General features: G+C 37.4%; 1 protein-coding gene across 1 annotated transcript; it reads right to left on the bottom strand.

Annotated features, from left to right (window-relative positions):
* Nucleotides 1-218: 218 nt before the first annotated feature.
* LOC149005011 (uncharacterized) lies at nt 219-635 on the bottom strand. Its single transcript, XM_089135768.1, has one exon. The coding sequence runs from the start codon at nt 633-635 to the stop codon at nt 219-221; it is 417 nt and encodes a 138-aa protein (XP_088991894.1).
* Nucleotides 636-17,060: the final 16,425 nt, after the last annotated feature.

Genomic DNA, 17,060 nt, shown 5'->3' with positions numbered 1-17,060 from the left:
AGTTGACTCCGAACAGAAGAATAAGAATCATTGAGGCCCATTAAAAATTCAAATAAGTGATCTTGTTGGTGAAGATCAGTGTGTTTTGACAAGAGACCACAAGTGTAGGGCGGGAATGAATTGTATGAGTTGACTTCATCCCAAAAACCTTTGAGAATAGTATAATAATATGCTAAAAAAGAGGTTCTTTGACGATGATTAGAAATGTTACGTCGGATCTAAAAAATTTGAGGAGCAATTTTTTGAGAAAAACGATCATGAAAATCATCCCAAACCTTGTGGGCAGTAGAGATGTAGAGAATGCTATTAGTAATATCAGGTGAGAGAGCATTTAGCAACCAAGAAAAGATTATGCTGTTGCATCTTATCCATGCTTGAAGCTCCAAAGAATCAGCGGCGGGTTTAGGCAAGGAGCCATCGACAAAGGCAAGCTTATGTTTGGCTTCAAGAGCCATCCACATTTCATGATTCCAAGTGGGATAATTGTCGCTGTGTAAAAGCTGTGTGACGAGTATAGCACCAAGATTATCCGAATGATGTAGAAAATATGGAGAAGAACCATCAAAGTGGATGGAAATAACATTATTGGAAGCAACAACAGCTGTATCAAGAGCATTGAGAGACGGATCCGTCATTGTAAAGGCAGCGGAAAGAAAACAACAACATAGGGATCGTTCATTGCTCTTGAAAAAAAAAAATTAGCTTCACTTAAAAAGGTTTGGATTGTCCTAAACTGATACCATGTTAAGAAGATTTTGTGTGGAAGTGATTTTGTATTACCTCTTCATGTGTATATATAATACAATCAAGTAAATAATAAAATAAATGTGGCATGCTGTACATAAGGAAAGAAATTATTTGCAATGGTCATATTCTCCAAAGATCTCCAACGGTCATATTATGGCTAATAGAAACCAAGCAACTTAGTAGAAGAGGAAAAATTCAGACTCTTCAAACAACTTAGTTTTCTTTGAATCTATCATAAGAGAACTTCAATTGAACATAGCCTTGAGATCGATGAGATGAAATGAAGGAAATGCTCTAACGATTATGAGATAATGGAGGAGAAACAAAGACAAAAATATTTTAAAGTTAATTTTTTTTCCTTCTTTTTTTAATGAGAAAACTTTCATTAAAAAGAAGAGATAATAAATTGTGCGCCTCTATTATTGCTTAGTTACTACTTTATTCTCTATACTTTTTGAAATTATTAATTCAACTTTAGACTTTACTTATAATAACTGTTGCCCCCCTTAACATTAAACTCCGTTAGTTAAGTGATGACATGACAATTTTTATTTATTTAAAAATTCTAAAATAACCCTAAAGTTTTATTTACTTATTTATACTCTATATTAAGTTACATTATTACCTTAGTAATTAGGAAAAAATTAACCTTTAGTAGCTCCTTATTTTTTAGTTTTTTTGTATTTACTTTTCAATTTGGTATTATTCTTTAGTTTTTGTTATTTACTTTCCAATTTGATGTTATCAATTTTAGGAAGTTCCTATCTCCATTAGGTTTTTATTTATTTACTATCTAAAATGACGTTATCAATTTTAGAAAGTTCTTTTTCTTAACCGAACAAAACAATAATTTAGGTAGTCTTTTTTGGAATTCAACATGATAAGAATACAAGCACAAAATTGGTACTTGATATGTTTTTTTTTCTTTCTAAATGAGGATAGTATTGTGTTTTGACTTCTTAATTCTAGAAGGACAAAATAGACATTAAACTTTCAAATGTAATAGTCTTTTAACACTGTTAGAACTAATGGGTGCAACATTAATTTCTTAAAGAGTAGAGTCCTTTTAATAATTAAGTTATAATACAGGGGGCAACAATAATTATTTCTAAAAGTTTAGCATACATAGTTCTGAGTTACTATTGGACTTGGTTACAACTGACTTGACTTTAATTTACTGTTGTATCTCCATGGCTAATAGGTTCACGGGTAATTTAACAACTTGTGCTGTGTACACTTTTTTTTTTAATGGTTTCCTCTACAATGAGATTATATTTGAGAATAGGAGCAACAAAGGTATTAGTTATAGAGGTCAAACCTTTCCTGGTTTCAAAATATATTGATCCCAAAATGCAAAACTAGTTGCAACGAAGTGAACAGTAAGATCCAAAATTACAACAGTTTGGAGTCACTGGTAGAGTACTTGTTGAGACCTGGGTAGATTTAAGTAGTACTTTCGTTTTCTGTTATTTCCTTATTAGGAGTGGATTCGTGACTAGGATTTTATTTTTCTTGTAAGATTTTCACACTAGGCTGATTTGATTTCTTTTGTATTTGCTAAGTTTTCTATATAAATAAAGTTCTTGTTGTGTTCTTCTGATACAAGTCAGGATTTTTTCAATTCTTTCAACATGGTTTCAGAGACAACTTTGATCCATCACTGAGCACCACTCCTTCCTTTCCCATCTTCTCTCAATCGTATGTATGAAAAGAAGAATAAGAAGGCAAGGAAAACTATCGTAGGAACCATCCTTGTTTTTCACCATCACACCTTCCCAGTAACCTTTCTCTCCATCACTGTAACCTCACTCACCAAAACCACCACAAAAAAGAAAAAAAGAAGGAAGAACTACCATCATTTTTCCCTGTCTTCTGCCACCTGCAACTCTTAGCAACCATCAACCGTTGTTGCAACTCTCAAACCTTGTTCTTCTTCCAAAACCTTGGTCAACCCTAAAAAAACCCTCTGCAAACTCCATCGCTACATTTTTTCCTGTTGCTCTTTTCTTTTTCTTCAAAAAAACCCTTAATCGAAGCCCTTGACTGCATTGCCTCTTGATTCTCCATTGCCTCTCTGCATCTCCAATATAACCCATCGAATCAAAACCAGAAAAACCAACTATTAGTCTTGAACTAGAACCAACCAGAACTTATCAAACCCAACCATAACACCCAACCCCCCTAGTCCCATTCATAAGTGTCATAAATAATCCCCCCCCTCCCCAATCCCATGCATAAAATTCCAAATTGTTATGACTCATTTTTGGCAGTGAGTGTTTTAACCTCCTATTAGAATTCTTTTCCTTAGTTCTTGATTTATTTTTTTGCAATCATCGATATAGTCCCCTTTGCCTCTTCTGGTACATCTGGTATGGAGGATCCTCTCATTTCTTTAGCTTCTCAACATCGTGATTCTTTTCCTTTAAAAATGACCACTTTTATACTTAATGGGACCAATTAACTTCGTTGGTCTCACTCTGTTTCACTTGCAGTTGGATCCCGTGTTTTTACTAGCCATCTTAATGGAACTTCTATTAAGCCTTCTTCACCTAGTATGACTCAAGATAAATAAGAAATAGATGAATGCTTGCTTATGGGATTCCTTCTTACTTCCATTGAAACAAGTATGGTAGAGAGGTAGTTTCTTACTGATGCTGCTACAATATGGAACGTTGCTAAAGAAACTTACTCTAAAGTTGGAAATGAAGCAAAATGTTTTGGCATTTGAAGGAAAATTCATCAGTTGCAATAGAAGTGTTGAAAATATGGACTGAGTTTTCTAATTAAAATAGGATTATGTTTCCTAATAAGTCTAGAGTTTTATTTCTATTTGTTTTATATTTCCTTTTCCTACTTAGTATAGGGCTTAACTGAGTTGTAACTATAAATACCCTATTGGGGTCTTGTAAATAATATACTTTTTAGAGGAGCAATTCCTCACATTACAACATAGTATTAGAGCAAGGTTTTGTTTTCATCCTACGGAGGTGTTGTAGAATTTTTTTTTCAAGTCGCTATTCACGTGTTTGTTTGTTTCTTTTCGGGTATCTTGGAAATATATATTGGGTGATTAAGTGCATGTCTAGGAAAATTTTGTCTAAAGAGTCTGGTATTTAAGCGGACCGGTTGTATCCCTCCAGTCTTTCCTGAAAACTTTTCGGGTGTACTTTGGTTCAACAATATACCAATTGGAGGTAACCTGAGGAGATACGTTTCACGTGAATTAGTGGGAGTTATTCTGTAGTCAACAACAGTTTGTGATAGAAGCAAGGGTAGCTTTTGCAAATTTGAATAGTTCTAGAGTCTCCTATGTCTTCCATTCATAAGGATCGTGAGTTTTCTCCACTTCAGATAACCACTGTGAAACTTAAGGGGACAAATTATCTTAGATGGTCTCGTTCAGTTTCCCTCGCTGTTGGTGCTCGTGGTCTTATTGGCCATCTTGATGGGACTTCTACAAAACCTTCAACATCTGGTCTGCAACTTTCCAAGTGGTATACAGATGAATGCTTGGTCATGGGTTTTCTCATCAACTCCATTGAATCTAACATAGCAGAGAGTTATCTCCTCCTTCTTGATGTGGCAACTATTTGGAAAGTTACTAAAGATACATACTCTAGAGTTGGCAATGATGCACAATGCTTTGAAATTAGACAGAAAATCAATCAATTACAGTAGAAGGACCTTCCTCTTTTTCAATACTATTACACGCTTTGGGGATATTACTAGACTTTAGATTTTTAAGGAAAGTTTACACCGAAGAATGCTGAAGATGCTATTGCCTATCAACAATAGGAAGATAAACAGAGAGTTTATGATTTTTGGTAGGATTAATATATAATTTGATCAAATTCACGCACATATCCTTTCTAGAGAGCCTTTCCCTTCTCTGGCTCAAGCCTATGCCATGGTAGATACCGAGGACAGTCGAAGGACAGCTATGGTACACACTTAAACATCTGATAGATCTAAATTGGTGGTTGGTTATGGCAATAATAAATCTAGTTCTGGTAATTTTCTCCCTCTAGTAAAGTGAGAGTACTGTGGAAAAGAGCGTCATACAAAGGACAAGTGTTGGAAGTTGCATGGACGTCCAACAAATTCCCGTGGAGGAGGTAGAAATGGAATCAAGGGCAGCAATCAAACATCTGCAAATCAAGCCAGTTTTGACACCTTGAGTACTCCAACACCTCTTTCCTTAGATGAGTTCGAGCACCTTTGCCAGTTGATGTCCAAACTTGACTCATCTTCTCCAGTACCGACTTCCAGTGCGAGTATAGCCTCTGTCATTGTTCCCTTTGTTGATCCACAGTTCCCCACAGGTATTTTTGGTTGTCACAATGTCATTTGACTTATCCCTCCTGGGTAATCGACTTTGGGGCAACCGACCATATGACAGGCTCATCGTCTTTGTTTCATTCTTATTCATCTATCCCTATTGCTCAGGATGTTCGAATGGCTGATGGGTCTCTCTCCCCTATCTCTGGGAAATGATATATTATCTGTTCGCATTCTCTTACCTTACCTAAAGTCATACGAGTTCCTAAGTTTTTGGCTAATATTTTATCTATTAGTAGCTTACTCGTGATATGAACGGCAAAATAACTTTCTTTCCTTCTCATTTTGTGTTTCATGACCTGGAAACAGGGCTTACAATTGGCAATGGTAGACAGAAAAGGGGGGGGGTCTACATAATGGATGGATCCCCATCAACTCTTTCTACAGTCTCTAATTCCACCTCTCCTGCACTTTTTACCTTATTACAGTGGCATAGTCGTCTTGGCCACGTTCCTTCACTATTTTGTCCAAATTATTTCCTGATCTAATTAAAATGTGTAATTTGAATGATTTTTATTGTGAGACATGTATTTTGGCCAAACAGACTATGCATGTTTACCCTATTTTAGATAATCGTAGTAAAATTCCTTTTTCAGTCATTCACTCTGATGTGTGGGGTCCTTTCGGACCGTGTCTGTATCTAGTCATAGATGGTTTGTTACCTTTATTGACTGTTGTACTAGGACCACATGGGTTTACTTACATCACCAAAAAGTGACGTTTTATTGTGCTTTCAAAATTTTCATAATATGATTAGGACTCAGTTTGGGGCGACAGTCAAAATCCTTCGTACAGATAACTGAACTGAGTACTTGGGTGGTGCATTCCCTTCCTACTTAGCAAACCTTGGCATCATACACCAAACTAATTGCATCGACACTCCACCTCAAAATGGGGTTGCCGAACGCAATAATAGACATCTTCTTGAGATAGCACATTCCCTCATGTTTTCTATGCATGTGCCTCTTCGGTTTTGGTGTGAAGCCGTTCTCACTGCGGCATATCTAATTAACCGAATGCCTTTCGAAGTCTTAGACCAACGCTGTCCCCTTGAGGTTCTTTTATGGACAATAGTCTTTATAGTCTCACCTAAGGTTTTTGGATGTGTTGCCTTTGTCTGGAACCACCATGTTCATGGAATGTTAGATCCTCGTGGGTTAAAGTGCATTTTCTTTGGTTATCAGCTTACACAAAAGGTTTATAAGTATTATCATCCTAGTTCTTGTCGTTTTTTTCGTCTCTATGGATGTTGTGTTCCATAAACAAATTCCTTATTTTTCCTCGACGTCTCTTCAGGGGGAGAGTTTTAGTGAAGAAGTTCCAGTGTTGATTCCTCTTTTAGATATTTCTCATGACATTTCTATAGATGATCCTCCTTTGGAAGATGGAATGACTGGACAAGAACAACTGGTGGATGATATACAGGGGGAAACTAGACCTCTGAAGACCTATAAAAAAAAAGCAACAAGTGACCCCTTCTGAACCAAGCCAGTCAAAAGCTTTGGTTCTTGGCCCTGAACAATTCGTTCCACCAAGTGAGTCTGTCTTTGACCCTTCTTCTAATCCTACTTTGGACTTACCAATTGCATTAAGAAAGTAGTCTCGAACTTGCACCAAACATCCTATTTCCAATTATGTTTCATATTAGTCTCTATCTCCAGAATTTTAAAGTTTTATTTCCTTCTTGTCCTCTACTTCTATTCCTAACACTTCGCAGGAGGCATTATCTCTCTCAAACTGGAAAGAAGCTAGGGATGAGGAAATGCAAGCTTTGGAAAAAACAAAACGTGGGACTTGGTGACTTTGCCCGTAGGAAAGCAGAGTGTTGGGTGCAAATGGGTGTTTGTGATCAAGTACAAGGTAGATGGGACTGTTGAAAGGTACAAGGCAAGATTGGTGGCCAAAGGTTTCACTCAGACTTATGGCGTTGACTACCAGGAGACATTTACCCCTGTTGCTAAGATGAACACAGTTCGTACTATTATTTCATGTGCAATTAATAAAGGATGGAGTTTACAACAATTAGATGTGAAGAATGCCTTTTTGCATGGAGAACTCTAAGAAGAGGTATATATGGATATACCACCTGGGTATTCTACTATAGAGACTTATAGGAAAATGTGCAAGTTAAAGAGGGCTTTATATGGGTTGAAGCAATCTCAAAGAGCGTGGTGTGGAAGGTTCCATAAGGCAATGCTATCTAATGGCTATAAGTAGAGCAATGCAGACCACACTTTGTTTATTAAAAGAGATGGTTGCCACACTACTATACTTTTAGTATATGTGGATGATATTGTGATCACAGGCAATAGTGAGAATGATATTTTAGCATTAAGGACTTTTTTGGGAACTGAATTTGAGGTCAAAGATATGGGAAAACTAAGATATTTCCTAAGTTTGGAGTTGGCATATTCTACTAGCGGTGTATCTCTATCCCATAGGAAGTATACATTGGATCTTCTTAAGGAAACTGAAATGCTAGGATGTAAGCCTGCTGAGGCTCCTATTGAGCCTAACCTACACTTGAAGGCATATGAAGGAGAACCAGTTGACAAGATAAGGTATAAAAAATTAGTGGGAAAGTTGATCTATCTATCTCACACTAGACCTGACATCACATTTGCGGTTCTTGTTGTTAGTCAGTATATGCATGATCCCTATTCCGCACATTTGGATGCAGTATATCGGATCTTGAGATACTTGAAGACTACTCCAGGAAAAGGAATTTTAATTTCAGCTCATGGACACTTGAAGATTGAGGCATATACAAATGTAGACTGGGCAGGATGTCCAGATGATAGGAGGTTTACCTCTGGGTATTGTGTATATGTGGGAGGTAACCTTGTGACTTGGAGAAGCAAGAAACAGGCTGTGGTTGTGCGGTCCAGTGTCGAGGCCGAGTTTAGGGCGATTTCTCAAGGCATTTGTGAGGTACTATGGTTTAAAGGGCTGCTTCAAGAGGTTGGGACAGATTTGGAGGATCCTATACAGTTATACTCAGATAGTAAGTCAGCAATCAACATAGCTCATAACCCAGTACAACATGATAGGACTAAGCATGTGGAGATTGACAGACATTTCATCAAAGAGAAGGTTGAGGCTGGGCTGATCAATATCACCTTTGTTACTTCACATGAGCAACGGTCTGATGTGCTCACAAAGAGCTTGAGCACGAAGATATTCAATTACATTATGAGCAAGTTAGGCATGATAAATATCTATGCTCAAACTTAAGGGGGAGTGTTGAAAACATGGACTGAGGTTTTCTAATTAGAATATGATTATGTTTCCTAATAAGTCTAGAGTTTTATTTCTATTATTTTTATATTTCCCTTTCCTACTTAGTATAGGGCTTAACTAGGTTGTAACTATAAATACCCTATTGGGGTCTTGTGAATAATATACTTTGTAGAGGAGCAATTCTTCACATTACAACAAGAAGAAGCTTACCCTGTCTCAATACTATGACAGTCTTCAAGGCTACTGTCAAATCCTTTACTTCTATAGCCATTTTACTCTATCCTGTGTTGCGGACGTCGCTACCTATCAAAAGTGGGAAGACAAGCTCAAAGTGTATGATTTTTTGGCGAGGTTGAATATTGAGTAATACTAGATTCGTATACATATTCTTTCACAGGAACCTTTTTTGTCTTTGGAGCAAGCCTATGCTATGGTTGATACTGAGGACAGTTGGAGGATAGCTATGGTACATACTGAAACATCTGACAACTCTACATTAATTGTAGTTGTGAAATCCAACCCTAACCTTGACCCGAAAACCCTGTTGTTTGGAGATCCGAAGACCCGAAGTGAAGGAGGAAGTCAACTATGGGCCATCTCAGTGGAAGACATGGTGTTTGACCCGGAACCCATGGAAATTGATGATGGTGTTCCATACTTGGAAGCTTTGGCAGATTTAGAAATGAAACTGCACCTTGATGAAGATAAGATTAGTTGATGGACCTAAAGCCTAGTTGGGCATGATTTGAAGGCATTCCTCTATACTAGGTAAGTCATATGTTGAGTTGGGAGAAGCCCTTTGGATTTGGAAGAGGTTTGGACCTTGATATCCCTGTTTAGGCCTTGCTGACATGCTTGGTCGACTGCAGCCAATTGACCAACAAGGACCAAATCTTCGAAGATCCTCTGTTTAGGTCTTTTGGTGTTCTATGTATTAGAACTATGTGTTTCTTAGCCTCTTTTGTTTCTAAAACCCTTAGAGAATGTGGATAACCTTTGTCACATCCCGCAAAATCCACCTAGGGGTTACCCTATCTAGATTACTCGGGGGAGTAATCCATAGCCCAAAAGATTAAGTTTAGGAACGATCATATCCACTTAGCATAATAACTTAATCAAAAGCAATAACAAATCATAGTTTTCAAGTAATTTAATAATAAAAGTCAAGGAAAGAATATCAGAAGAATCACAAAGAACAGCAGAGTGCGGAAAAGATAGCAATAAAATAAATAATCAAAATGTGGAATTAGGTGGAAAGCCACTCTACAATAGCAATGGAAGGTAGATCGAATAAAAGTAAAGGTTATAACCAGTTCCCAAATGAAGGGGAACAAAAAGGTAAGCAACTAATTTACAGTTTCTTCTAACTTATACAATGTTTCCTCAATAACATAATCATATGAAACTAGACAAGGCCGAATCTGCTCCTGACAAATATCAGTCTTGTATTGATAGTCTTCACCGACGCATTCACCATGATCAGTAGTGTATGAGTCATCAATTTGGTCTTCATAGTGTTGACCGTTCACTGATAATTCCGAAGCTTGAGAATTTCTTTTAGATCTAGCAGACAGAACTAGAGAATGGGAATCAACCCAAGAATCTGAAAGGACTATTAAGGGATATTTTGTTGATAGCCAAGTTCATAAGGATGCACAAATAGATAGTCTTTTGAAAAAAGTTAGAGACTTTGGTAGTTAAAGCTGCACTGCCACCACCAAGTCAAGCACATTTTATTGACAAATCTATTGCTATGTGTGCATGGTATTAGTCTCCTACACATGTAATTGAGGAATGCCCTAGCTATTCTGGAGGCCAACATGAAAATTTCAGTACGATGTTTCCAAACCCATACAGTAACACATACAATCCTGGGTGGAAGAATCATCCTAACTTTTCATTGTCTCAAGGGCAAAACCAAAATGGATTAAACAATTATTCCACACAAAATCACTTTGGTTCCCCGAAAAAACAAAGTGTCCAATTTTCTCATTATCCAAATGTCTAGTTCCCTCAAGCCCCAAATTTCCAAAATGCCAATTTAGCAAGGCCTATCAATCCACCTATTGTGCCTCATATGCTTCACATTGCACAAAATCAATCCAGAGTTTTTTCGTCTCTCTTTGTTAGAGAAGAATATGGAAGTACTTTTCAGCACCTTCATGACTTTTATGCATAATATGGAAAAACAAATCTCCACTCTTGCAAGTGTTTTGTCTGAGCGAGAAAAAGGTAAAATGCCTAGCCAACCTGAGTTAAATCCTAGGATTCAGATTCAACAAAGACCACCAAATCAAGTCAACCAAGTTGAATCCTACCATCCTTCTTTAGCTTCAATTAATTTTGTGTCTGCATTGAGAAGTGGGAAAGGGTATTTAACAAGTGAATCACATATTAATGAAAAAAGCGAGATTAGTGACCACTGTGATGAGGAGAATGTTCAAGTATCTCCTAATAAAAGTTTGTCTGAGGAACCCATATAAGTTGAGGATGAGCCAGTTGTTTTAGCAATACTTAAGTTTGGCGAACCACTATCAGAAACTATGAGAAAAGAACAAATTTCAAATAAGAGTCCCTATGTTCCTAAGGCTCCTTATCCTAGTCATCCAGTTAATAAGAAGAAGACTGCAACTATGGAGAAAATTTTTTATGTCTTCAAAAAGATAGAATTGAATATCCCTCTTTTGGATGCCATATCCCAGATCTCCGCTTATGCAAAAGTGTTGAAAGATTTATGCACTCATAAAAGAATCACTAGCATTCCCAAAAAGACGTTCTTGGCATGTGACATTAGTTCCATTATTAGTCAACCTGTAGCAGCCAAGTATAAAAATCCAGGGAGCCTTACCATAGCTTATGTCATAGGCAATACACACATTGAACATGCTTTACTTGATCTTGGTGCAAGTGTGAATCTTTTGCCTTACCATATTTATAAGGAATTAGGACTGGGCGAATTGAAAGCAACTAGAACTACTCTTCAGTTGGCAGATAAGTCAATTAAGATTCCCAAAGGGATGGTTAAAGAGGTTTTACTGAAAGTGGGAGAACTAATTGTTGTAGTTGATTTCATTGTGCTAGATACTAAGCCTTTTTCAATCAAAGATGAAATCCGAATAATTCTAGGAAGACCATTTTTGGCTACTAGTAATGCATTAATCAATTGTCGAAATGGTCTCTTACGGTTGTCTTTTGAAAATCGAACTGTGGAGTTTAATATGTTTAGGATTGGGAAACAACCACAAATAGAAGAAGAGATCAATATGCTTGAGGAGTCTTGGATTTTCCTAATGATTTGATTACCAACTTTGAGATTGATTTTGATTCTGAATTTCAAGAATGTATGGATATGTTGGATGATGATAGTGAAACTTTCTTTTCTGAAGTCTTAAATTTTCACACACCTTTGGAGCCTATTGAACCTCTATCCATCTCCATCTCCACTCCCAAGCCCTCAATAACTGAACCCCCCCCCCCAGTTAGAATTGAAAGAGTTGCCTTCTAATTTGAAGTATGCTTTATTGGAACAAGATAATACTCTTCCTGTCATTGTTGTCTCTGATTTAACTTCTGACAAAGCAGAAGAGTTGATCACACTGTTGAATGATAATAGAGAAGCATTGGGTTGGTTTATCACAAATATCAAAGGTCTAAGCTCTTCCATTGTACAACATCATATTCATCTTATGAAGGATGCTAAACCTTCTAAAGAACCTCAACGTATGATGAGAATTTTCTCTTACATGGTGAATGTTTTTCTTGAAGTCTTTAGGGATGACTTTTCTATTCATGGTTTTTCTTATTTGGAGTGCTTTCCCCATCATACATTGCTATTGAAGATAAGACAAAAACTTCCCATGATAAACACATCTTGACTGAAGGTATACCCCTCGTTTTCCTTGCCCTTATTCTTCTTTTCATGCATGCATTGAGGACATTGCATTACTTAAGTGTAGGGGGGTATAGCTTCTTTGTAGATTTTAACTTTGACTTTTGGTTAGTGTACATACTCTTTCAATTGCTATGATGTGTGAAATGAGAGTGATTTTAAAACCCATCGTGAACATATAAAAACCCTATTGAAAGGAAGGTAACTTGTATGTATGTTGAGATGAGACTTACTTTAGAAAAATAAAAGGCCCTTAACTTAAGGCGTTGGACCATCTATGAGTTTTGTGGGTCCTTGTTTCTTTGGCTAGAAGTTGAGATCAATTTTGTGTATGGCATGACAAAAGGAAAAAAAAAAAAAAAAAGAGTAGAAAGTAAAAGTTGAATTCCATGGAACTAGACAGGGCACTCTGACTCAGGAATTGAGGTGACTTGATCGAAACTCTTAGGAATGAGATTATTGAAAAGAACTCTCGCATCACTGTCTATGTGGGCATATGCAAAGCAAAGCTACAAAGGAACTTGGGTTTCTGGTGTTTGCTCCACCATGTTATTCAAGCCAACCATAGTGGAGTAAAGTAGAGTTCACTACTCAAAAGAAAAGAGAAAGATAAATACAAGTGTCATTAATGCCTTGGTAAAATTATTTGGTCAAAAATACTTCAAAACCTTAGTCCTTGGTCCCCTTATTTTATGAGTGGTTTTGCTTAAAGGAGAGGTGTACTTGAAAGATATAAGGTGAGTCTTTGATTGAGATATATGCTTTGTCTCAAGAATCAATATGGGGTAATAAAGTTCAAGTGTGGGGGATCTTAAATCAATGGTGAGAAAAATAGTCATAGCTATTGATCCTGTATGAGTACTTACCAATTGTTAGAGTTGGAATTTGCAATGTTTTATTTTGAGCTGAATTGGAATTTTGGATGTATATTCACTGCAAACATCCACGAGAAAAAACTTGTCCTCTAAGGGTAACCTAGTGGTTTAAAGGCTTGTTGCACATGCTAAGTGTAACCATGATTCCTACGAAAGTGAGTTAGGATTTATTTTGTTGCTCTAGTTTCTTACCTGTATTTGTATTTTTCTTTAATTTTTGCTTGAGGACAAGCTTAGTCTAAGTGTGGGGGAATCTGATGAGCACATTTGTGTGTGAAATCTTAGGGCATAAAGCATGCATTTTGCACACTTATTGTCACACCCCACCCGCCGGTTTCGGTTATCCGCCCGACAACTCGTGGGAGTGAACTGTCACAGGATCCACGATCTTACCCATCAATAATAATAAACACAAGTATAGACAATCAAGAGCAAGAATAAGTGCAATAATTAATAAAAATGTTACAAGAGTCCAAATACTCCAATAAATATCCAAGAAAGAATTAAAGGAAAGAATCAATAATCAAATATAATATCGAGTTCAGCGGAAGCAAACTAAATAAAATATATAATTTTCTTTCCGGTTTTCTTTTTTAAACCTAATAACTAGTTTTCTAAATTAGCAAGTAAAGGGGTCCTCCAATCTTTCTCCATACGATCATCAAAATCCTGGCAATCTGCCTCCGTTGGCCATCAATGGGTGCTAAAAGTGCACACAAGCATCTTCAGGAGGTTTCATGCTCTACAAGTTCATGTACCACTGTCTGTGCCACATCAGCTTCATAGGAGAAGGCTCTTTCATACGAATCATCTCCAACTTCTGATGCTGTGCAAACCATCTGTACAGTTTATATAATACATACAACGAAAGGAATGAGCTCTAACGAACTTAGTAAGGAACAACCAATTATCATATATATGCCAATTGTCACGCCCTCCCAGCCGGTACCCTATCTGGCATACCCGAGAGTGTGATCCACAGCCCGAAGATCAGGTATCGAGTGATCAACCTCCCACATAAACAATAACATAATCATGAACAATCATAACAAGAGTGCGGAAGATAAATCATAGATCCAATAAAGAAAGAATGAATCATAAATGAATCAGAATACTAAATATAATAAGAGTATCAAACAGATAAGTAAAGCGAGGCAAAAATCCCACTTTACAACCAGCGGAAAAGTAGCTCTAAAAGAATAAACTAGACAAAACCTAATCCCAGTAACAAGTACATTGGGTAACTAAATTGTTCTCCACTTTATAGACAACATCCTTGTAAGTGTAAATCTCATAAATAGCACGAGGACGCTTCCACTCAATGGTCGGACTAAGCATCGTACGGAGCATAACCACCCGCGGGATCTTCAGAGTAATTGTGGTAACCGCAATCACCTTCCCGGAGATATGCCTCTTCGCCTTGCGCTTCTTCATAGGGACCGTCATAGTACTCAAGACTGCAGGATAGTCTAACAACATTGTACAATAAAGGAATGAGTTTCAAAGAAACTCAGTAAGGCAGTTAAAATCCATAATAACATAAATGGCAGGATTCCAGAACAAACATAAACGCAATATGATATGAGACAAACAATGAATGAATGAATCTAACTCTATGTATGCTGGTCTCTATTGGCAGACATGCTTTAAGTCATAGCACCGTACTTCTTTAGGAAAGTCCACTCACATCCTCAACCATTTAAGATATCTTGGATTCTCTCACGGATCATTTCACCGGTCTCGAGCAGCCGATTGGTAATGGGTCCTTCATCCCTCGAGACAAACCTTGGCAGGGGGTTAAGTCAACACACTCTCTCACAACCATTTGGTATAAGTACATGGCGCATGTCGGGGTAAAACCTAGCCAAATGCAAGTCTTCTACTTACTTACATCAAGTCGGATCCAGATACTTCCATTCCTCGTCCCTGACGATCCTTTCCGGTATCCTTCACACTAGAGTCAGCGTATCCTATGGCACCGACCAACTCGGACTACGGACTCATCAACCCTATTGATCATCCACATATGGTAAACGGGAAGCTCTCACGTCCTCTCACGGGTTGGTTACCGGTCTTAAGCGCCCGTGAGCCCAAGTCTAACCATATGCAACCCTACCAATAAATGGCCCCCACAATGTGATTCCTGTCCTCTCACCGGGTTGGTTACCGGTCTTGAGCGCCCATGAATCCCCATTGCTACCACGGGTCGTTCGGTCTCAATACCCCTCCGATTAGGGTCGACATAACAGACATCCTAGCCAAACACTACTAGACAATCCTAGATATGTCATCCAACAGTTTAGGAAGGTGTCCAGAGGGCATCTCCGGAAACATCCCATAATATTCCCGTAGTAGTCCAAGGACAGAAGTGTCAAAAGGACACCTCTCCTTTCCAAACCATACTTAAGCATACACATGCATCAATTCATATCATCACATATATGGTAACTTCATATATGGAAAGAAATCGGTAATTACAATCACTTGTATAACATTGGTAAGTAAATCATACATGAATCAATTTAATATGAATAAGTAATGCTACTGTAATCAAAGTTATGCAACAGTAGTATATCATTGTAAGAATCTAATTTAGGAAACATATTAATGATATTCAAATATAGAAACTAGATTCATGCTATCTATGTAATTAAGGAAATAACCATCCTTACCTTTTATAACTCGCAAAGGAATCCTAAGAAATCAAGTAAGATCTTGGCAAACTTGAGAAGAAGGTCCTAAACAAGTATATACAACATATTAGGAAAGATCCCTATGAGAAAAGATATCAAAACATCCGAAAGCAGACCAAATCTGGAGTTCTTTGTACTCATTGGTCGAGTGGATTGGTCGAGTGGTCCAGTCGACCAATCAGTCGACCAATGCAGACAGTAGCCCTAAAAAAAACAGAGTTTTAAGATATGAAATCCGAATTTGGTGGTTCAAAAGGGTACTAATCAAGGGGTAGACTACATCAGTAGTATTCTAACAAATAGGGGACCTCAAAACACCAATCAAATCAAGATATCAAGATCCAAATTAGGAAACAAAAAGTTACCATAATTAACTCAACCATGGATCTTGATGAATTTGAAATAGAAAACAAAGACAAGAACAATAGGAGGATGGATCATTGCTTTCGGTAATGAAAACATGAAAACATACATAGATCTTCATGGAATAAGGCTTAGAAGCATAAATCTAAATAAGGAAATAAAACCTACCATATATGTAACTATCATGCATCATGAAGAACACATAGTATGGTAGAAGAGAACAACTAGAAATCTATAGATTATGGATCATGGAAAGAAAACACAGTAATTAACTACTAACATGATCAACATAGAAGATCCAAAGAGATCAGAATTCAGATTAGAAGTTTAACAGAGATTAAATCATGGTTTGATCATGATTCCTTCAAAAGCTTGCAATGATCATGGTTAAGATCATTGTTCTAGCCTCAAATCCTTAGGATGATCATGAGAACATGTTCAGAGATGTTTGCAACAGAGAATGCAGCATCTCTTCTACTGTCTCAACTCAAAAAGGAAAGAAAAACAAAGATGGAGGAGAAGGAGAGAGAGTAGACATACCTTTTGATGCAAAAAGAAGAGTTTCGACGAAGATCCGTCAAGAAAACACCAAGGATGCAAGAGACATGACTTGCAGAGGTCTTTGGTTCGTTCCAGAGAGTTTGGAGGCAGCAAATACGAAGTGGACTCGAGATTGGACTTAAATAGAGCAAGAACAACCTAATTGCCAAAGACAACACTCATTGGTCGAGTGGATTGGTCGACTGCCCGGTCGACCAATCAGTCGACCAATGTCGACAAAGAAGACCAAAACAGGGAATTGAAGGCCCAGATCAAATCCAATCCTAAAGGGGTTTTGCACACAAGTCAAGTGACTTACCTAATAGGTAGAAATGCCTTCAAACCAAGATAGAGAGCACTCCAAGTCCATCAACT

The sequence above is a fragment of the Hakea prostrata genome, chromosome 9, assembly GCF_041222555.1.
Source record: "Hakea prostrata isolate BN-2017 chromosome 9, UWA_Hpros_2, whole genome shotgun sequence".
Classification (NCBI taxonomy): Eukaryota; Viridiplantae; Streptophyta; class Magnoliopsida; order Proteales; family Proteaceae; genus Hakea; species Hakea prostrata.
This window is presented reverse-complemented; position numbering and strand designations above follow the sequence as displayed.

Bases quoted from the DNA above. Each gene is read 5' to 3' on its own strand.
- LOC149005011 (XM_089135768.1), bottom strand. From the start codon at position 635: ATGACGGATCCGTCTCTCAATGCTCTTGATACAGCTGTTGTTGCTTCC.